The following is a 23499-nucleotide window of genomic DNA, read 5'->3' on the forward strand; positions in this document are numbered from 1 at the left end:
GTGAGTAGGGCCACCTACCTGGCTCTGCTCGCTGTGATGCGTGAGGTCCCACTCCTCCCCCTTTTTCCCCCCTTACAATGACATATTTCATGACACAGTACAGTACACACAGGGCTTTGGGGGGCAGGTGTGTCACTCAGTGGATGGTGGGTGGCGCTGCTGAGGTGACCTCACTTATCTGCTCACTGCTACCTGCCCCTCAATTTTATTTACACATTAGACATTGAGGGCCTTGGGGGGGCAGTGTGGCAGTGTGCTGTTATTCAGTACTACATTGCCTCTGTCCCTCCAATTTTAATTGCACTGTAGCTCACACACATTCTTTTCATTTCACACACATATTGAGTGGGGGGGGGGACTGGCCGGTCGTTCGGGGCCGGGGTGGCTGCCTCCCTGGGTTGCCGCTGGCCCGTGCTTGTGTCCGCCCGCCGACACTGTGAGTCCATGTATGTTCCGTGAGTGTGCATGAGTGGGTGACTGGCGTGTGTGAGTGTGGGTGTGGGTGTGTGTGGGTGCATGTGAACATGTGTGTGTGGACAGCTGGGCCTGGGTCTATGACTTGCTGAGCCTGGACATCTGTGGTACATGGTGGTGGGCAGGAGTTACCCCTCCCCACCGCTCCCCGCTGCTTGCCGACTCCACCCCACCCCCCGGGTATGGGTGTCCTGTGGGTCCCTGGGTGCATGGCTGGACATCTTGGCGTGGTCCCTGCCCTGCTCCCTTGGCGGTTGTGTCCTGAGGGTGGTTTGGGCCTCTCTGGCATGGGGGGGGGGGGTCCTGCCGGGGGTCGGCCGGTCTCGGGCGCCTGGGCCCTCGGGGGCCGCATGCTCGGCCCATGCTGGGGATGTTGACCTGCCGGGGGGGTGGGCTGCTCATTGCCTCTGGCTCTCCGGTCACTTGCCCTTTGTCTGTTGGCGCTCTGTCTGGGGCCTCCACTCTTCGTCCTCTGGGGCGCGCACGCGGTGGCCGTCGGGGCGTGTGGCCTCAGGTCTCCTGAGTTCCTAATGGGCTGTGGATGGTCCGGGTCCCCCGGGTCCTTCCCTATCTGTCTCTGGACCACGGGGGCATGGTTGCGGCTTCTTGCCCTCATTATTGAGCACATTCCATGACGCATGACACGTGAACGCATATACACACATATACACATTCCTGCAAACAGTAGAATTGTGTGTGGTGGGTGGTTGTATATGTATAGAGGCATATGTATAGATATGTAAACATGTGTATGTATGTAGCAGCAAATAGTAGAATTATGTCTGGGTGTATATATGTATATGCACATGTATAGATATGTGAATATGTATATGTATGTATATCTGTATAATTGTTTTTTTCCCTCCCCTTTTTTTATTTTTTATTTATTTATTTTTATTTAGTTGTCTGTTTATTTACTTATTTTATTTGTTTTTTCTCTTTTTTGTTTCTTTTATTTTTTTTCTATTTATTTATTTACTTATTTAATTATCATTATTATGATTGATTATTATTATTATTATCATTATTTTTATTTTATTTTTTTAATTTATTTTTTTATTATTATTTTTTTTCCCTCCCTTCTTCTCTTTCTTTCCTGTCCTCTTTTTTATTGCCTGTCAGGCCTGGCCAGACAAATAAAATACAAACTTTAACAAGAATAGGCTTTAGTAACCTATAGAGCTTTTCTTGTGAAAACAAATATGTTTGGTACATCAGTACATTCGGATTACATTTACATTTACATTTACATTTATGGCATTTAGCAGACGCTCTTATCCAGAGCGACTTACAAAAGTGCTTGTCATTACTTCAGAATATCTCATGTTAATAAAGGTCGACAGGATTTTAGAGAGCTTTGCTCTAAATTGCTACCTGAAGTTATCTATGCATTGAGACCTGAAACAAGTACAACAAGTAGAAAAATACCTACAACTCAACACGGAGTCTACACAACACTAAACCTGCTGAAAAAAGTTTGTAATATGGTGAACAATAAAAGAGGTGAAGATCTTTAATAGACAGTGTTAGTGATTAGATAAGTGTAGTGTAAAGAGATGGGTCTTCAGACGTCGTTTAAAGACAGCAAGTGATTCTGCTGTTCGGACACTTAGGGGAAGTTCATTCCACCATCTTGGTGCCAGGACAGAGAACAGTCTGGAGGCATGTTTTCCTTGTGATCTGCAAGATGGTGGGTCAAGTCGAGCCGCACTTGAAGCACGAAGGTCTCTGGGTACGGATCTAGCTTTCACCATTGATCTCAAGTAGGAAGGAGCTGGACCATTTTTGGCTTTGCAGGCCAACATCAGGGTTTTATGTCTGATGCAAGCTGCTACAGGAAGCCAATGAAGGGAACGCAGCAGTGGAGTGACATGGCTGAGTTTAGGAAGGTTGAAGACGAGTCGAGCTGCAGCATTCTGGATCAGTTGCAGGTGCCTGATGATACGCATTGGAAGACCAGCCAGAAGGGAGTTACAGTAATCTAGTCTAGAAATGACTAAAGACTGAACGAATACCTGTGTGGCCTCTCTAGAGAGAAAAGGTCGAATTCTCCGGATGTTGTAGAGGAGAAATCTGCATGACCGAGTCAGGTTAGCAACATGAGCCGTGAAAGAGAGCTGGTCATCTACAACTACCCCAAGACTACGAGCTTCTGTAGATGGAGTAATCAGGGTGTTCTCAAAGGGAATTGAGAGATCACACCGAATGCCAGAAGATCCCGGGATGTAAAGCATCTCCGTCTTGCTTGGGTTCAGCTTGAGGTGGTGGGTTGTCATCCACGATGCAACGTCTGCCAGACATGCTGCGATCCGAGTCAAGACCTGTGTGTCATTAGGAGGAAAAGAAAGGATGAGTTGTGTGTCATCAGCATAGCAGTGGTAGGACTCTAGGTAGGACTCAAACCACTTCCATGCTGTTCCTGAAATGCCGAGGCCAGAAAGGATAGACAGAAGAATCTTGTGATTGACAGTGTCAAAGGCTGCAGAGAGGTCGAGAAGAATCAGAACTGATGACAGTCCAGCTGACCTTGCTGCATGGAGTTTCTCTGAAACTACGATGAGTGCAGTTTCAGTAGAGTGGGCTGGTTTGAACCCGGATTGGTTGGGGTCCTGTAGCTGGTTTTCAGAGAGGAAGACAGATACTTGGTTGTAAACATGACAAACATGACAAAACAATGATTACCATTCTGATTGCAAAAATTGCCAGACATGACAGGTTTAAAAAAAAAAAAAAAAAAAAAAAATATATATATATATATATATATATATATATATATATAGTTGTAATATATAAATATATATGTACTTTTGTATGTAAAATATATATGTACTTTTACTGCTACTTCAGTCATGATTTCACTGAAGTATCAACACTTTTACTGGAGTCTGATTTGAAGCTGCTCTTTCTCTCTCAACACCTTTCACACTACACGACTTACACTGTTGTTCTGTGTTCCTACAGGGCAGAACTTCCCAGGAGTCTAACTGGACCTGATGGACACAGTGGTCAGCAGCAATTGGTGTGCTGTTGAAGTGATCCACTATGGAGTCTGACTCCGAGGTCAAAGATGTTCCCAATCTAAAAACAGCATAAATGTTGTGACTGGCAGCGCTGTTACTGACCAGCCTGACCACCCAGCCCTCTACACACTGAGCTCCACCAGTTTGAGGACTGTATGCTGTGCACTTCATCTCTGGCTAAGCCTTATTTCTAGTATATGTAAATATTTATACTGTAACTGTTTATTTAAGATGTTACCTGAACGTTATGCTGCTCCTCTGTACCTGCACTGTAGACTTTATATACTGACCACTGTTTACACCACTAGTACTTCTGCATTTACTGGACTGCAGTTCACCAGCACATTTCTGTCTCTATACCTGATACACTTGAATATCTGACTATGCACTAACTGTCTATACGTCCAGGACACCTATAACACTCGCCTACACACATCTTGTCTACGTTCGACACCTGAACCTACTGACCGCACATTCTGTCTGTCTTTTACTGTCTTTAGTCTCCGCCCTGTTTACTATGCATCTCTTATTACTGCACTGGAAAAGTCGCCCCATAGTGTTTCATTATACTGTACTACCCTGTATTGTATAATGACAATAAAGTTGAACTGAACTGAATTGAATTGAATTGAATGATGAAGTTAAACACAGAATAAAAGAAACAGTGAAATGTAGATTCATATACTGACCTTTGTGCGTATCTAAAAGTGAAGATATTATGGTTTGAAAAAAGCTCAGAGGAGTTTATTTTATATTGATATTTATTTTAGTTCATGTACTTGAGCGTTGAGTCCCGGAGGACACAGTGTCCATGATTTCCAAAAAGAATGTCTGGTCCCACTTTATATTATGTGTCCATAATAACTGTGTAGTTACATATAAATAACACATGTAACAACAATGTAACTACATATAATTCAATCACTGTTACAAATTGATTACAGAAGCACAAGTTGTGTAATTACACATGTGTATCACCTTCAGTTTGCCCCATGTAATTACACATGTGTATCTTGATAGTCGTAACAGTCTATTCTCACTCACGTAATTACATGAGGGTAATAACAAGTGTAATTACATTTGTAATTAGACTGGAACAGCAGTTTAGTTCTGGTCATGTCCAGCAGTAAAAGAAAGTATGGAATAACTTGCAGTAACACATTATTACACTGGACCATCCAGCTTTCCTAACGTTTAGATAATATCTATGCTGCTAGTGCCGTGACACTGTAACCAGTTTCAGCTTTAAACCATTCTGCAATGTGACGGTGCAGGAGACGTCCCCTTATCCTAAAATCTAACTTTAAAGACCTTAATTAAATGTGTTGTACCTCCTCTAAAGCAACGTTTATATTACCACTCCATTACACAGGACCTACATAACAACTACACAGGAACTGTCCACTTATTATAAAGTGGAACTTTTACATAGTTACTCTGGAATAACTGTGTTTCCTTATATTTCTCCAAGGAATTCCAGTGGATAGAGACCTTTGCGGTATCCAAGTTACACAGAATATCAAATGTTTTCATGAATGTCCACATTATCACAGAAATCATCCCCGACCCAGAGAGGGCTCTCCACCCTTTCCCGCCTGAGAACCATGGCCTCAGATTTGGAGGTACTGATCCTCATCCCGGCCGCTTCACACTCGGCTGCAAACCGATCCAGTGAAAGCTGAAGTTCACGGCCTGATGTCCCCAATAGGACCACATCATCTGCAAACAGCAGCGATGTGACCCTGAGGTCACCAAACCGGACACCCTCCATCCCCTGACTGCGCCTAGAAATTCTATCCATAAAAATTATGAATAGAATCGGTGACAAAGGGCAGCCCTGACGGAGTCCAACTCTCACTGGGAACAAGTCTGACTTACTGCCAGCCATGCGAACCAAACTCCTGCTTTGTTTGTACAGGGCCTGAATGGCTCGTAGCAAAGAGCCATGTACCCCGTACTCCCGAAGCACCTCCCACAGAATACCCCGGGGAACACAGTCGAATGCCTTCTCCAAATCCACAAAGCACATGTGGACTGGTTGGGCAAACTCCCATGAACCCTCCAGAATCCTGGAGAGGGTAAAGAGTTGGTCCAGTGTTCCACGACCAGGACGGAACCCGCACTGCTCCTCCTGAATCGAAGGTTCGACTATGAGCCGGACTCTCTTCTCCAGTACCTCTGCATAGACCTTACCAGGGAGGCTGAGAGTATGATTCCCCTGTAGTTGGAACACACCCTCCGGTCCCCCTTTTTAAAAAGAGGCACCACCACCCCAGTCTGCCAATCCAGTGGCACCACCCCCGATGTCCACGCAATGTTGAAAAGGCGTGTCAGCCAAGACAGCCCCACAACATCCAGAGCCTTGAGGAACTCGGGACGGATCTCATCCACCCCTGGAGCCTTGCCGCCAAGGAGCTTTTTAACTACCTTAGCGACTTCGGCCTCAGTAATGGACAAGCCTATTCCCATGTCCCCAGACTCTGCCTCCTCACTGGAGAATGTGTTGGTGGGATTGAGAAGGTCCTCAAAGTGTTCCTTCCACCGCCCAATGACGTCTTCATTCGAAGTCAGCAGCACACCATCTCCACTATATACAGTGCTAGTGGCACACTGCTTTCCCCTTCTGAGTCGCCTGACAGTTTGCCAGAATCTTTTTGGAGCCAACTTAAAGTCACTTTCCAAGGCCTCACCGAACTCTTCCCTCACCCGGGTTTTTGCCTTGGCAACGACTGAAGCCGCAGATTGCTTGGCCTGTCGATACCTGCCAGCTGCCTCTGGTGTCCTACAGGCCAACCATGTCCGGTAGGACTCCTTCTTCAGCTTGACAGCATCTCTCACCTGGGGTGTCCACCACCGGGTTCGAGGATTACCGCCCCGACAAGCACCAACTACCTTGCGACCACAGCTACAGTCAGCCGCTTCAACAATGGAGGAGCATCCTTTTTTATCATTGCCGGTGATTTCAACCAGTGCAACTTACGGACTGTATTTCCGAAATACTTCCAACACGTGGACGTTCCAACTCGTGACAAAAACATCCTGGATCACGTGTACAGTAATGTACGCGGTGCATACAGGGCTGCACCCCGCCCCCACTTTGGACTCTCAGACCACATCTCCTTGTTCATGTACCCGGCTTACAGACAAAGGCTGAAACAAACACATCCGGTTACCAAAACGGTTCAAGTATGGTCTCCGGAGACTGAGAGCATACTGCAGGACTGTTTTGCTACGACAGACTGGGATGTGTTTAAAGCTGCAGCCACTACGGGGAACTCTTCTGTCAGCATTCAGGAATATGCTGAACACGTGTCTGGTTACATCAGCACGTGTGTGGATAACATCGTGCCCACCACACAAGTGAAGAGGTTCCCCAACCAGAAGCCCAGGATTAACAGTCAGGTACGACACATGCTCCATGCTCGCTCTCTTGCATACAGATCAGGCAATGAGACAGAGTACAAAGCTACGAAGTACAGACTGAGGAAAGTCATCACAGCAGCCAAGAGGCAGTACAGAGAGAAACTGGATGGCTTCTACTCCACTGCTGACTCCAGGCAGATGTGGCAAGGCCTACAACACATCACAGAATACAGGACCATCACCAGCAACATCAGCTCCACAGACAGCCTACCGGACGACCTCATCACCTTCTACACCCGTTTCGAAACCTCCAGCACTAGCACCGGGAGGTTCACCCACACTCAGCCCACACAACCCCTGCCCCCCCCTGTCAGTATCAACAGGCCAGGTCTGCAGAGCTCTGAGAAAGATCAACCCCCGCAAGGCACCATGACCAGACAAGATTCCTGGGCGGGCCCTCAGAGCATGTGTGAACGAGCTGGCTAATGTACTGACCTCCATTTTCAATCTCTCTCTCAGCCAGAGCATTGTTCCCACCTGCTACAAAAGGACAGTCATTGTCCCCATTCCTAAGAAGAGCCCCCCCACCAGCCTGAATGAGTACAGACCAGTAGCACTCACTCCAATCATTATGAAGTGCTTTGAGAGAGTGGTGCTGGCCCACATCCAAGACAGCATACCGGACACGCTGGACCCCCTGCAGTACACCTACCGTCACAACAGATCCACCTCGGATGCAGTCGCTGCTGCCCTTCACTACTCCCTCTCCCACCTGGAAAACAAAGACTCCTACATCAGGATGCTCTTTGTTGACTACAGCTCAGCCTTCAATACGGTCATCCCACACAAACTCACCCACAAACTCTCCACACTCGGCCTGCACCCCACCCTCTGTGACTGGCTTTTGGACTTTCTGACTGGCAGGCGCCAGTCTGTCAGGATCAGCAACAGGACTTCAGACAGCATCACCACCTACATCGGCACTCCACAGGGCTGCGTCGCCTCCCACAAGGACAACATCATCCTGAAGTTTGCTGACGACACAGCAGTGATAGGATGTATCACTGGTGGAGATGAAGCAGCCTACAGGAGGGAGGTGACCAGACTGGTGTCATGGTGTGATGATAACAACCTCACCCTCAACACGGACAAGACAAAGGAGCTGATAGTGGACATGAGGAAGGAAAGGAGACCTCATCGGCCACTTTTCATCCGGGAGCTCGAGGTGGAGAGGGTGAGCAGCTTTAAATACCTGGGCGTCCACATCAGTGAAGACCTCACATGGTCACTGAACACCAAGCAGCTAGTCAGAAAGGCTCAACAGCGGCTGTACTTCCTGAGGAGGCTGAGGAAGTTTGGGATGTCTCCGGTGATCCTCAGCAACTTCTACAACTGCATCATTGAGAGCCTCCTGACCAGCTGCATCACCGTGTGGTACGGCAGCTTGACCGTGATGGATCGTAAATGCCTACAGAGAGTGGTGAAGACTGCAGAGAAGATCACCAATTCTCCACTGCACTGAACATTTACAACCATAGAGTCCAAAGGAAGGCTGCCTCCATCATCAAAGACCCCACCCACCCCCAGCACGGTCTGTTCAAACCTCTGCCCTCAGGCCGGAGGTATAGGAGTATGATGTGCAAGACCTCCAGACTAAAGAACTCCTTCTTCCCCACTGCAATCAGAGTTCTGAACCAGAAATAACTATTCACACTTCGGTCTGCCAGACTTAGGTACAGACGTGTGATGTGTACCCCACTGGTAAAGAACTCTTTCCTCAGGAATAACCTGCACCTACTGTCACTTTAACTGTAGCACATGTTTACAATTGCACTATTGCACTTTACTACTCATTTCTGCTGCAGATAATCATGTTCCTCATCAAATCAATCATGTACCATTGTAATTTATACATTGCGTTATTTCTTGATTTAATATATATGGTTGTATATATACTCTTTTGTATTTTTAATGTTATATCTGGCATTCTTAGCGAGGAGCAAAGTAAGCTTTTCATTGTATATAAGGAAACCTGTTTCCTCTGTACATATGACTATAAACACTTTGAACTTGAACTTGAAATTCAAGTTTCAAGTCTCTGTAAGTTAAACAGAGAGGTTGGAGATGGTGGACTTGTAGTTAAAGCCTGTGATGAGTCTTAAACAGTAGTGTGGACTTCATTACTGCTTGAAGGGGAGGAGTTAATTCTCTAGACTACTTAAACTGCTGTGCTGTTTATTCCACTCTAGTTTATTTCAGACCACACAAACTAATGAATGAGTGGAGCTCTGAGCCGTGAGCTGCTGTGCTGTGGTGGAAAGTTCTCAGCTTGGAGAAATAAAGGCTTTGGAGCAGCATCAGTGGATCTCTCCTCTCACAGTCCTTTACCTGCCTGACAGTTCAGTAGTTTATTCTCAAAGGTTCCTCACACTGGTTCTCAGCTCCAGCCCTGAACGCTCTACAGTCGTCATACTTTTGTAGTCTTAGTCCAGCCCACTGGACTAAACCCATGAAGGGCTTTAGAATTACCTGATGAGTTTAATGAGGGACGAGACACTACGACTACGAGGCAGCACTAAAGGAAGAAGTGAAACCAGCCCCCCCACAGCCCACCCAGCTGAACTCAAACAAGCAGTTTTAAGCAGTAAACAGTCAGACAGAGAGAGAGAGACAGAGAGAGAGAGAGAGAGAGAGCAGTGGGGTGGAACTCAGATCTGCATGAACACGCCTGAGTCGTCCTCTTTCTCCCAGAATAGAGCAGCACTTTCACCAGATGTTCAGCTTCATTCAGCCAAACTCATCAGCTTTTAGTAGGAGATGATCTTTACAGGGTGAGTACTAAGCAGTTACACGTAAATCGGATGAATTCATAATGGAATTATTATCTGTCAAGCTGGTCAGCCAAGGTCCAGTTAAAAGAACTGCATTCTTTTAAAAAAAAATTCCGGTTTAAAAGATTTTAATTTTTATACACATAAACTGTCACTGTAAACATCAGTTACATAAAGTCATTTATTCTCTGCTTGTGTAGGTCAAATGCCGTCAAAAGCCTTTCCAAAATAGCAAAATAATGAACTATTTATATTAATTTTATTCAAAATATAGAATTCATTTAAAACTACAAATTCCTTTTTTTAATCAAATAATCAAAGTTAGTTATAGGAATGATAAAAATACCATCACTGTAGGTCTGGAACAGGAAACTACGTCACTGAAACTGAACAGAAGTGATAACAGGCTCCTCCAATAACATTACAGAGATACAGGTTCAGGTCAGATCTTTACTGAAGAAGTCCCTGTAAAACAGAAACACAGTTAAAATATGTAGACAGAATGTCTGTTATAAGCTTGGAAGGTCTGTTTAAGGAAGATGTTCCATATAATATTAACATGCACCACTGTTAGCTTGGTGCTAACATAACATTACAAACCCCTTATGGGCACTAGCATCGCCAGAGCTGTTGATAAGATAAACTAAAGCCTTTCACAGAGTGATGTAGAGGGTTTCTGCATTAATCATTATTGGGCTGGTCTGCTGCTGCTCACACCTCTCATTTTGGGGCATTAGCATTTTATTTTACCACAAAATGCATAAGAAGTTTATTTAGTAACACCTTTCTGGGATCTTTTGGAGAAAATAATCTCTAAAATTGTACTTTTCATAGTACTTTAGTCATTATTTCACTGAAGTATCAACACTTTCACTGGAGTCTGATTTGAAGCTGCTCTTTCACTCCCAACACCTTTCATACTACACGACTTACACTGTTGTTCTGTGTTCCTACAGTGCAGAACTTCCCAAGAGTCTAACTGGACCTGATGGAAACAGTGGTCAATAGCAGGTGATGAGCTGTTAGACAGAGTGACCCACCATGGACTCTGACTTCAAAGAGATGTGACCGATCACAAAGCAGTACAGAGATCACCAATGAGCTAAAATGGAATTTAACACATAAATCATGAAGTAAATATGAATAACTCAGTAAAAAGTAGATTACTCTTCCTGAGTGGAAATGAAAGTATTATAACTTGAAAACAGTCAGGAGAAAACAAATCACCTGTATTTTAATACATGGAACTGTTGAGGAAATATAACTAGTTAATATTCATCTCTGCTCTTCACTATACAGCAACACAAATCCCCCACTGCTCCTGATACTCCGGGTGTTCCCCAGGGTTCTGTTATGGGCCCCCCTGTCTTCATAGTTTATATGCTTTCCAACAGTCATATTCATGGATTATGTGTTCATTGTTACATTTCTGATATCCAAATCTATATTAACTCCCTTTCTAAGTACCTGTATCTGTGATGTTAAGATTTGGTTAAGCTCTAATTTACTTAAATTCAACACAAATAAAACTGATGTTCTAATTATTACCCTAATACTTGTATCACCTCCCTCTCTGAAAGTATGTTGATCTTGATGAGTTCAGATAAAACCCTCACAATCTGATCATAATCAGGGTGTCATATTTGATTTAGTGGAACAGCTCAAAACCTCTGGAACTCCCCTCTATCTCTGTCTTTAACACACAACTCAAACCCCCCTGTTCACTCAGTGCTTTACCTCCCTTTACATGTTCATTCAGATGGAGCTGATGCTCTTCTCCTGTATGTTAGAGCTCTTTCTGTTTGTTTCTGCACTTGTTCTGTTTCACTGTTACCTGCTTTGAGTTTAATAAAGGTGCTGTAGAAATAAAACAGGTTATTATTTGACTGACACACTGATGGTCATCAGCAGCACTAAAGGAAGAAGTGAAACCAGCCCCCCCACAGCCCACCCAGCTGAACACAAACAAGCAGTTTTAAGCAGTAAACAGTCAGACAGAGAAAGAGAGAGAGAGAGAGAGAGATAGAGAGAGAGAGAGGGAGAGAGACAGAGAGAGAGAGAGAGAGAGACAGAGAGAGAGAGAGAGAGAGAGAGAGACAGAGAGAGAGAGCAGTGGGGTGGAACTCAAATCTGCATGAACAGGCCTGAGTCGTCCTCTTTCTCCCAGAATAGAGCAGCACTTTCACCAGATGTTCAGCTTCATTCAGCCAAACTCCCTCAAGATCAACACACAGCACTGCACTGAATCTCCAGCTGAACTCCCTCTCTAACAACACTGACCATCACCATTCATCACAGTAAAGAACTCAGACTGAACTCAAAAGAACTGGAAACTATGCAGCAGCACTAATGCGTTCTAGCACTGGAGAACATTCACTGGTTCCTCTTTCCACAGTGGAACAACTAGAACTTTCCTAACTCCTAATCTAACTACCATCAGATGAAGTGTCATAGAAACAGTTCAAACCTCTCATTAAAACCTGTGAATGTCTTCATCCAGGAGAACCTCACTGACCTCAGACCAGCTGGTCATCATGATCTGCAGCTGATAATGAGGGGATTAAATGAATCTCCTGTTTAAATAGAATAAAAGTCTCTTTTCACAGTGAGTTTGGTTCCTCCACTGAAAGAGAACCACAGTGCTACATTTCAGTGAAGTCATTATACATAAACCTCCATCACTCCTCTCTGTTCACCCTGAGCTCTTCTACACTCATCAACTATTGATGAGCTTTAGAAATGAACGTCTAGCACTGAATGAACAGAACTGAGCTGATACTTTTTAATCAGATCTAAATAATCAGACGTGTTTATTATGGAGGTGTTTGGTGAGTCCATTTCCATAGAGGCTCCACTTTGCATGATCAGCCCATGCTTCAGTGCTCTGCTAGTGTTTATAGTCCTGTGAGTTTAACACTTCATGACTGAGAGCTGCTGCCCCACAAACTTCACCCACAGCAACCATGACTTTGGTCTCCATCTTCATCTGGACTCTCACCCTCTGGACTCAAGGTAAAAGTAAAAATTTACTTTTGTAAAACTCATTATGTAAAGTATGAACCTTAAATGTCTATATTTGTTTTGAAATGAATTTTTATTTATTTTATTTTATTTTCTCAGGATCTACTGGTCAGGTGACTGTGACTCAGACTCCTGCAGTGAAAACTGTTTCTCCAGGAGACTCAGTTACCATCAGCTGTAGAACCAGCACTAGCGTTCTTGGTGGTAACTACTTAGCCTGGTATCAGCAGAAACCTGGAGAAGCCCCTAAACTCCTGATCTACACTGCTACCAGTAGACAGTCAGGTATTCCAGCTCGATTCAGTGGCAGTGGATCCGGATCTGACTTCACTCTGACCATCAGTAATGTCCAGACTGAAGATGCAGGAGATTATTACTGTCAGAGTTATCACAGTGGTGGTGTGTTCCCACAGTGTTTAGGAGGTGTACAAAAACCCCCTCAGTCCAGCTGCACAGAGACTGCACTGCTGCAGCTGGACTCTACTGCAGGTGCTGAGGGGGAGGATGGACACACACAATAACACACTCTGTGGAAATCAGGACTTTAGATGGAGTTTGTTCTTCTGTTCATTAGACTGGAAATGCTTTGTGATTTTAGGGGTTTATTTCCTGATCTCCACAGGTCTGGAACTAGCTGTAGAGTTCAGCTCCAGTCTCATTTATTCTAAAGTTTATTATAAGGATCTGGACAGATTATGAAATGGATGTTTCTCTCAGTCCTGAGAAAGAGGGAGTCCCTGAAGAAGTCCTTCAACAAACTCAGACTCATCAGCTTTTAGTAGGAGATCATATTCAGAGGTCAGTCGACTGTAATAACAATTGTCACTTCAGCCTAAAATAATTAAACAGCTTAAATGTTTTAATTCCTCTAAATTAAGGACTTCAAATGAAATTTTAGTTTAATTGTTGTTTTCAAGTTCAGATCAGCTGTTTTTTTTGTCACATGACATTCAGGCTCTTCAATAATATTCAGATTTAGCCATTAAGTTCAGATCTTTACTGAAGTCCCTTTAAAACTTAAACACAGGCAGTAAAAACATGTAAACTATGTCTGTTATAAGCTTTGAAGATCAGGGTTTAATTTAATTAGAGCTGCTATAAAATCTTCATGTGCAGCTCCGTTAGCTTAGCGCTAACATTACATTACAAACCCCTTAGAGGTGCTGATCTCACAATCTAGACTTTTTCATGTGATTTAATCCAAATTAATCCCGTCCACTCAACATTTAACATCTACAGCAGATCACTGTTCCTGTTATTTATTTATTTATGATGGAGTTTTGACATTAATGACCTGAACTGGAGGTCCAGCTCTGAAACTCACAGTTCAGGACTGAGTTCTATAGAGAAACTCACAGCTTGAGTAGATTTTAGATCTGATACTTTTTTACTCCAGTTGTACTTTTACTGCTACTTCAGTCATGATTTCACTGAAGTATCAACACTTTCACTGGAGTCTGATTTGAAGCTGCTCTTTCTCTCTCAACACCTTTCACACTACACGACTTACACTGTTGTTCTGTGTTCCTACAGTGCAGAACTTCCCAAGAGTCTAACTGGACCTAATGGACACAGTGGTCAGCAGCAGTTGGTGTGCTGTTGGACAGAGTGACCCACCATGGAGTCTGACAGGCAGACTGACCAGCAGGGGGAGACACAGCCCAACTCAGCCCCTCCCAGCAGCCTCCTGGAGCTCCACCCTCCCACACTGATCAATAAAACTCCCACTACTGATCCTGGAGTCTTCTACATGGTCTTCTACAGGACCATCACATCATGATCCATTTCAGACTCCATAGGTCTGTTAATCAGCAACATTAGACTCTGAACTGAGTCTCTTTTACACCAGCTTAGGATACTAAACCACACACCACTGTGACTCTGATACACTGACCGTTAGATCAGGATAGCTGACTCACATCCTGGAGGCAGAGGCACTAAAGGAAGAAGTGAAACCAGCCCCCCACAGCCCACCCAGCTGAACACAAGCAAGCAGTTTTAAGCAGTAAACAGTCAGACAGAGAGAGAGAAAGAGAGAGAGAGAGAGAGAGAGAGAGAGACAGAGAGAGAGAGAGAGAGAGAGAGAGAGAGAGAGAGAGAGAGAGAGATAGAGAGAGAGAGAGACAGAGAGAGAGACAGAGAGAGAGACAGAGAGAGAGAGAGACAGAGAGAGAGAGAGAGAGAGAGAGAGAGAGAGAGAGAGAGAGAGAGACAGAGAGAGAGACAGAGAGAGAGAGAGACAGAGAGAGAGACAGAGAGAGAGACAGAGAGAGAGAGAGACAGAGAGAGAGAGAGAGAGACAGAGAGAGAGAGAGAGAGAGAGAGAGAGAGAGACAGAGAGAGAGAGAGAGAGAGAGAGAGAGAGAGAGAGAGAGAGAGAGAGAGCAGTGGGGTGGAACTCAGATCTACATGAACAGGCCTGAGTCGTCCTCTTTCACCAGATGTTCAGCTTAATTCAGCCAAACTCCCTCGAGATCAACTCACAGCACTTGTGTCCACTGATACAAAGTCCTTATAAGAAAATCTGTCCACTCTTGACAAATTTCCGGTCAAGACCAGCGTCCTGTCTCTTTGAATGAGAAGAGATCAGTTACTGTTTTAATTACATTCATTTTACCAGACAATTCATTTGAGATAAACCTTCTAAAAAGCATCTGCCCAAATACTGCAGAAGGATTTTCCTGCTCGCTCTGGATCAGAGCTTTTCACTGAAGGGCAGGACTTTCTCCACACATAGACTCCACGTTGAGCATTAGGAACTTTCCCATTCACTTTCCAACCAGTGTCTCCTACTTTATAATGTCTGACTTGCATGAGGGGAGCAGTCCTGTAGATCTAGATCTGTTCTCCTGTTAGTTCTGTGAACCTGACTGTGCTATAATCTAGAACCAACCACATCATTTAGATTTAGCACAGTCAGCACCAAAACACCCTGCAGTAATCTGCTGTCTTTACTGACTGATCCTCCTAAAGTTAATCTACCTAACATTAGCAAACTCAGGTAACAATGATTTCATTATTTATACAGAGTCCCTCAAATCTACGTTCACCAGCTCTGCTGCTGGAGATCCACCTTCCTGCAGAACTCAGCTCCAGCCCAAATCCAGCGCACCTGATCTGACTAATTAAATGGACATGTTGAATTAAATGACTGTGTGGAGGTGAACTCTCCAGGAAGGTCTCTCTCCAAGAACAGGACTGGTGACCACTTTTTTCCTCCACATCTGGATCTTGTTACCATCTAGAGCTGAAATAGCTGCAGCTGTGTGTGTCTGGGTGGATTATGTACTAGATATACATGCAGAACAAGTCCATACATTACATTTACATACTGTACGGTTCCTGCCCTGCTGTGTTCTTCACTCTGACTGCGTCCAGAAACTTATGCTGCTGCTCCTGTCCTCCCCTCTCTTTCTCCTGCTGCTCTCATACCTTGGAAGAATGCAGGGGAATATAGGAGGGGAGAGGGGCAGGAGGGGTAGAGAGAACCAGCAGAACCTGGGGAAACGGAACAGCTGAGTCCTTTAAACGTCATTAATAGACAGAATAGATTCACAGAAAGCTGGAGTTGGAGTTGGCCTGTGAAAGCCCAGTGTAACAGCATGAAGCCTCTGATGTTCACTGACAATCAGAACAGCTTTCATTATGAAGTGTAGAAGTGGAATTTATATCAAAACAGAATATTTATATCAGGTTTATTAAATATGCATTAAAAGAGTTTCTCCTGAACCTGCGACACTCAGAAGAGTCCAGACACATTATTCTCCAATACAGCGTTGAAAAGGAGTAAAGTACAGAGCTATTAGAGCTCAACAGTGGTGGACAGTAACTGAGTAAATGTAATTAGTTTCTGTACTTTAGTATTTTTGGTGTATCTGTACTGAAGTTTCTCCGTTCTGGGCGTCTTTCTCCTTTCACTCCACTACATTTCAGAGTCTAATATCCGACTTTTTCCTCCTACATTTTGAGAAATCTGTCATTCCTTTTGGTTTCTGTGTGTATAAAAACGTCACATGTCAAAGCGAAAGAAGCGCAAAGCCAGAGCACCAATCAGGGCCCAGCGGTCACTTTGTTTAGAGCTGGTTTTGACCTGTTGGTCAGACCGACCCAGTGCAGCACGCGGTTCAACGTCAGCGCAGCAGCGTAAAACTTTGGGAGAGTCTGTTCAACATAAATGATGAACTAACCTAACTTTGTGTAAATAGAGCTCAATATAGAAATATGTCCACATATGCAGTCGAGACTGACGCGGCTTTTTTCTGAATTTCTACAAACACCATTTCATTTTATAGTAAATGAGTTTGGGCTGGTTTATGTTTATGAACAGAGGCCTACAGATCAACATAGTAAAGGAGCTCATCTGTGATCCTGAGTTTAAAGCCAGTTTTTATTCAACTTAAACTTGGAACTAAGTTGTAAATAAATCTGAAACTGAAACTTTGCTTGTGTGTAAAAAGTGATTTCAGAGCCACTCGGTTCTCCCTGATGGAAACTGTTTACCTTCAGTGTTTTGTGCTTCTGATCATTTTAATAGACGTCAGCGTCACTAATTAATGACGTTCTATTAAAAGACTGGTTTACCAAGAGAGACGCTGGAGGACTTTCACCTGAAATGAGTTCATGAAGCCAGTCTGGTTATAAAAATGATAACAGGACATCAGAGCCAGAATTACTCTTTTAGTACTTTTACTTTATACTTAAGTACATTTGAAGGGAAATACTTTAGTACTTTTACTCAAGTGGAGGTCTAAAGGGAGGAACTTCTACTTTTACTGGAGGAATATTTTACCTTGGGGGTGTCGACTTTAACTCAAGTACACGGGGAAGCGTCTGTGTAACTGAGCAGCTGAACTAATCAGATTTAATGAAGATTAATGACTCAGTTTTCTGATGCACCTTCAGTGTCAATCAACAAGCCCCCTGTGAAACGTATCAGTGTGTTCAGGTCAATGAAAGTCGCTGTTAGATTCTGGAGATTTAGAGTCTCTGAATCAGAAACATGACATTTATGAATAATATGAATAACATGAATAAAGACTTGCTGATAATACAGTTACAGTACGATGACCAGACAGGGAGAAATATATTTATTAGTTTAAGGGAATATTTCATTCATTCATATATCAAGAAAGATGATTTCCATAGAGGCTCCACTTTGCATGATCATCCCATGCTTCAGTGCTCTGCTAGTGTTTATAGTCCTGTGAGTTTAACACTTCATGACTGAGAGCTGCTGCCCCACAAACTTCACCCACAGCAACCATGACTTTGGTCTCCATCTTCATCTGGACGCTCACCCTCTGGACTCAAGGTCACTCACTCCTTCACCTTTGTGAAAATTAATTTCTGTCCTGTTTGATGTACATTTTGATGTATTTTACATTTTATATAATATTTCTTTTAATGTTTTCATCCTTTTTTCTTTTACTTTCTCAGGATCCAGTGGTCAGGTGACTGTGACTCAGACTCCAGCAGTGAAAACTGTTTCTCCAGGAGACTCAGTTACCATCAGCTGTAGAACCAGCAGTGCAGTGTACAAAAGTGGCACCTATGACTATCTAGCCTGGTATCAGCAGAAACCTGGAGAAGCTCCTAAACTCCTGATCTATGCTGCTGCCAGTAGACAGTCAGGTATTCCAGATCGTTTCAGTGGGAGTGGATCTGGATCTGACTTCACTCTGACCATCAGTAATGTCCAGACTGAAGATGCAGGAGATTATTACTGTCTGAGTTATCACAGTGGTGGTGTGTTCCCACAGTGTTTAGTAGGTGTACAAAAACCCCCCTCAGTCCAGCTGCACAGAGACTGCACTGCTGCAGCTGGACTCTACTGCAGGTGCTGAGGGGGAGGATGGACACACACAATAACACACTCTGTGGAAATCAGGACTTTAGATGGAGTTTGTTCTTCTGTTCATTAGACTGGAAATGCTTTGTGATTTTAGGGGTTTATTTCCTGATCTCCACAGGTCTGGAACTAGCTGTAGAGTTCAGCTCCAGTCTCATTTATTCTAAAGTTTATTATAAGGATCTGGACAGATTATGAAATGGATGTTTCTCTCAGTCCTGAGAAAGAGGGAGTCCCTGAAGAAGTCCTTCAACAAACTCAGACTCATCAGCTTTTAGTAGGAGATGATCTTTACAGGGTGAGTACTAAGCAGTTACACGTAAATCGGATGAATTCATAATGGAATTATTATCCGTCAAGCTGGTCAGCCAAGGTCCAGTTAAAAACCTGCATTCTTTTAAAAAACATTCAGGTTTAAAAGATTTTAATTTTTATACACATAAACTGTCACTGTAAACATCAGTTACATAAATTCATTTATTCTCTGCTTGTGTAGGTCAAATGCAGTCAAAAGCCTTTCCAAAATAGCAAAATAATGAACAATTTATATTTATTTTATTCAGAATATAGAATTCACTTAAAACTACAAATTACTGTTTTAATCAAATAATCAAAGTTAGTTATAGGAATGATAAAAATACCATCACTGTAGGTCTGGAACAGGAAACTACGTCACTGAAACTGAACAGAAGTGATAACAGGCTCCTCCAATAACATTACAGAGATACAGGTTCAGGTCAGATCTTTACTGAAGAAGTCCCTGTAAAACAGAAACACAGTTAAAATATGTAGACAGAATGTCTGTTATAAGCTTGGAAGGTCTGTTTAAGGAAGATGTTCCATATAATATTAACATGCACCACTGTTAGCTTGGTGCTAACATAACATTACAAACCCCTTATGGGCACTAGCATCGCCAGAGCTGTTGATAAGATAAACTAAAGCCTCTCACAGAGTGATGTAGAGGGTTTCTGCATTAATCATTATTGGGCTGGTCTGCTGCTGCTCACACCTCTCATTTTGGGGCATTAGCAATCTATTTTACCACAAAATGCATAAGAAGTTTATTTAGTAACACCTTTCTGGGATCTTTTGGAGAAAATAATCTCTAAAATTGTACTTTTCATAGTACTTTAGTCATTATTTCCCTGAAGTATCAACACTTTCACTGGAGTCTGATTTGAAGCTGCTCTTTCTCTCTCAACACCTTTCACACTACACGACTTACACTGTTGTTCTGTGTTCCTACAGTGCAGAACTTCCCAAGAGTCTAACTGGATCTGATGGAAACAGTGGTCAATAGCAGGTTATGAGCTGTTAGACAGAGTGACCCACCATGGATTCTGACTTCAAAGAGATGTGATGGATCACAAAGCAGTACAGAGATCACCAATGAGATAAAATGGAATTTAACACATAAATCATGAAGTAAATATGAATCCATCCATCCATTTTCCAAGCCGCTTCTCCGTCAGGGTCGTGCTGGAGCCTATTGCAGCAGTCATCGGGCAGAAGGCAGGATACACCCTGGACAGGTCGCCAGTCCATTGCAGGGCACACAAACAGACACAGTCACTCACACCTAGGGGCAGTGTAGCATATCCAATTGGCCTGACTGCATGTCTTTGGACTGTGTGAGGAAACCAGAAAACCCAGAGGAAACCCACACAGACACGGGGAGAACATGCAAACTCCACACAGAGAGGACCCCGGTCACGGAATCAAACCCAGGCCCCCCTCGCTGTGAGGCGACAGCGCTACCCACCACGCCACCGTGCCACCCGTAAGTATGAACTCAGTAAAAATTAGATTACTCTACTTGAGTGGAAATGAAAGTATTATAATTTGAAAACAGTCAGGAGAAAACAAATCACCTGTATTGTAATACATGGAACTGTTGAGGAAATATAACTAGCTAATATTCAACTCTGCTCTTCACTATACAGCAACATAAATCCCCCACTGCTCCTGATGCTCCGGGTGTACTGTTCTGCCCCAACGCCTTGCCAGGGTCAACAGCGAGATAACTCCTCTCCAACAAACCACACCAGACGACAGAATTCAATTCACCTTTTATGGTCGTGAAGAAGGGTAAAACGACGATGCCTTCAAAGGAATCTCGATGCCCAGGAAGAAGGGAAAAAGGAAATTTAGCCTTGCTAAACAAGAGTAGCGCACAATGCTCTGATTTCCATATAGAATAACGTCCACTTAACATGACATCATCAACTGGTTCCTTCGTAGTAGAACATTACTAACATTTGCCAGTAGATGGCAGCGGAGGGCCGCAAATAACGATACATTTTAAAGACAGGAGCAATACATAAAACAGAACACTCCCCATAAACAGAGCACCGGGTGTTCCCCAGGGTTCTGTTATGGGCCCCCCTGTCTTTATAGTTTATATGCAGTATAATAGTCACATTCATGGAATACCTTCCTTTCTAACTACCGGTATCTGTGATGTTAAGATTTGGTTAAGCTCTAATTTACTTAAATTCAACACGAATAAAACTGATGTTCTAATTATTACCATAATACTTGTATAACCTCCCTCTCTGAAGGTATGTTGATATTGATGACTTTAGATAAAACCCTCACAATCTGATCATAATCATGCTGTCATATTTGATTCCTCACTCACACTAAGCACTTTGCCCTCATCACACCTGCTCTCCATAACCTGCACTGCTTATCTGCCCCTTTGTGTGGTCAATACAGGCTGCTGCTCATGACCTTCACAGACATACATGGCCTTGACCTTCATACCTTACTGACCTCCTCCATCTCTACACGCCAGCCCGGACACTCAGGTCTTCTGGAGCTGGTCTGATTAGAGTGAATCAGACTGTCCTCAGTCAGTGGGAGAGAATTTAGTGGAACAGCTCCAAACCTCTGGAACTCCCCTCTATCTCTGTCTTTAACACATAACTCAAACCCCCCTGTTCACTCAGTGCTTTACCTCCCTTTACATGTTCATTCAGATGGAGCTGATGCTCTTCTCCTGTATGTTAGAGCTCTTTCTGTTTGTTTCTGCACTCGTTCTGTTTCACTGTTACCTGCTTTGAGTTTAATAAAGGTTCTGTAGAAATAAAACAGGTTATTATTTGACTGAAATTCTGATGGTCATCAGCAGCACTAAAGGAAGAAGTGAAACCAGCCCCCCACAGCCCACCCAGCTGAACACAAACAAGCAGTTTAACCAGTAAACAGCCAGACAGAGAGACAGAGAGAGAGAGAGAGAGAGAGAGAGAGAGAGAGAGAGAGAGAAGGAGAGAGAGAAAGAGAGACAGAGAGAGAGAGAGAGAGAGAGACAGAGAGACAGAGAGAGAGAGAGAGAGAGAAGGAGAGAGAGAGAAGGAGAGAGAGAGAGAGAGAGAGAGAGAGACAGAGAGAGAGAGACAGAGAGAGAGAGAGAGAGAGAGAGAGAGAGAGAGAGAGAGAGAGAGAGAGAGAGACAGAGAGAGAGAGAGAGAGAGAGAGAGCAGTGGGGTGGAACTCAGATCTGCATGAACAGGCCTGAGTCGTCCTCTTTCTCCCAGAATAGAGCAGCACTTTCACCAGATGTTCAGCTTCATTCAGCCAAACTCCCTCAAGATCAACACACAGCACTGCACTGAATCTCCAGCTGAACTCCCTCTCTAACAACACTGACCATCACCATTCATCACAGTAAAGAACTCAGACTGAACTCAGAAGAACTGGAAACTATGCAGCAGCACTAATGCGTTCTAGCACAGGAGAACATTTAGTGGTTCCTCTTTCCACAGTGGAACAACTAGAACTTTCCTAACTCCTAATCTAACTACCATCAGATGAAGTGTCATAAAAACAGTTGAAACATCTCATTAAAACCTGTGAATGTCTTCATCCAGGAGAACCTCACTGACCTCAGACCAGCTGGTCATCATGATCTGAATCAGTGTTGGTTCTTTAACCTTCAGCACATTCCACTGTATAAGATATGAGTGGAGCTGATTACTGAATAATCACATTCACTAAAACCAAATATTTCATTTATAAAGCACAGACTAATGATTTAAAGTGTTACCACTAAAAGAGTTGTGCCTTTATGAATTCAGTACTGTGAGGAGATGCATCCCCAAACACTCCATTCAGTGCAGTCATGAGAAAAGACATTTGCAGATGATGCGATTCTTCTTTTCAATAGAGGTGGAGACCCTGGAGAAGAGAGCAGGTGAAGATGCTGCAAATCTAGCTTTCCTTCACATTTACTCACTTTAACGTGTTTGAATGTTTTAATTTAACTCAGGATGTAGATCTTATTACTCTCATGATCACATACTTGATTTAGTTTCTTTCTCTGGTCTGAATGATGTTGGTGTTTCTGGTTCCAAGTGTGGTGTCTCTGATCATTTGCTTGAATTCAGTTTTAGGTTTTCTCCACTTAATCTAAGACAGAAACCACAATATCCTATCATGGCCTTCAGTCGGTTGATCCTCTGTCCTTTTCTATCTCCATGCAATCTTCCTTTCCTCTTTACTCTATTAATGAATGCTGTCCAGTAGAGATGCTCTCAAATTACAGTTACTCTCTCTTTAAAGCTTCTGAAGCTCATGCCTCCTTGAAGACCTGGCTTTTACCCTCTTCTCACTCCTGTCCTTGTTCCACTCCTGAGCTCCAGGTCAAGAGAGCAGTAGGCTGCCACCTTCATCAGCTTTAGAAGAAACCTTCACACCACATGTCTTCTACAATCAGCAGTGTTCATTTCAGGCCTCTGTCACTCTTTACCACAGTTAACAAACACATTAACCCCCTGCATCTAATGTTTCTGGCTCTGCTGAGCGATCTGAGGAACTTCTCCTGTTTCTGCATAATAAAATTGCTTCTACATATAAACTTTTCAGGAGTTTATCTGGGAGACCACAACATACCTGTTATCTCTACTCCCATTTCTCACCTGAGTAATCTTGAATGTCT

At 43.5% G+C, this 23499-nt stretch overlaps 2 gene segments (V, D, J or C); both read left to right on the plus strand.

Moving 5' to 3' along the window:
* Nucleotides 1-12645: 12645 nt before the first annotated feature.
* On the plus strand, nt 12646-13116 carry LOC119264377 (the record flags this gene model as incomplete). The annotated part of the segment is given in 2 exon segments: nt 12646-12700; nt 12809-13116. Coding segments are annotated over 2 exon segments (357 nt in total), but the record flags the coding sequence as incomplete, so codon positions are not given.
* Nucleotides 13117-17962: 4846 nt separating this feature from the next.
* LOC119264368 lies at nt 17963-18462 on the plus strand (the record flags this gene model as incomplete). The annotated part of the segment is given in 2 exon segments: nt 17963-18020; nt 18146-18462. Coding segments are annotated over 2 exon segments (366 nt in total), but the record flags the coding sequence as incomplete, so codon positions are not given.
* Between the last annotated feature and the right edge of the window lie 5037 nt (nt 18463-23499).

This window comes from Pygocentrus nattereri, chromosome 11 (genome assembly GCF_015220715.1).
Source record: "Pygocentrus nattereri isolate fPygNat1 chromosome 11, fPygNat1.pri, whole genome shotgun sequence".
NCBI classification, from domain to species: Eukaryota; Metazoa; Chordata; class Actinopteri; order Characiformes; family Serrasalmidae; genus Pygocentrus; species Pygocentrus nattereri.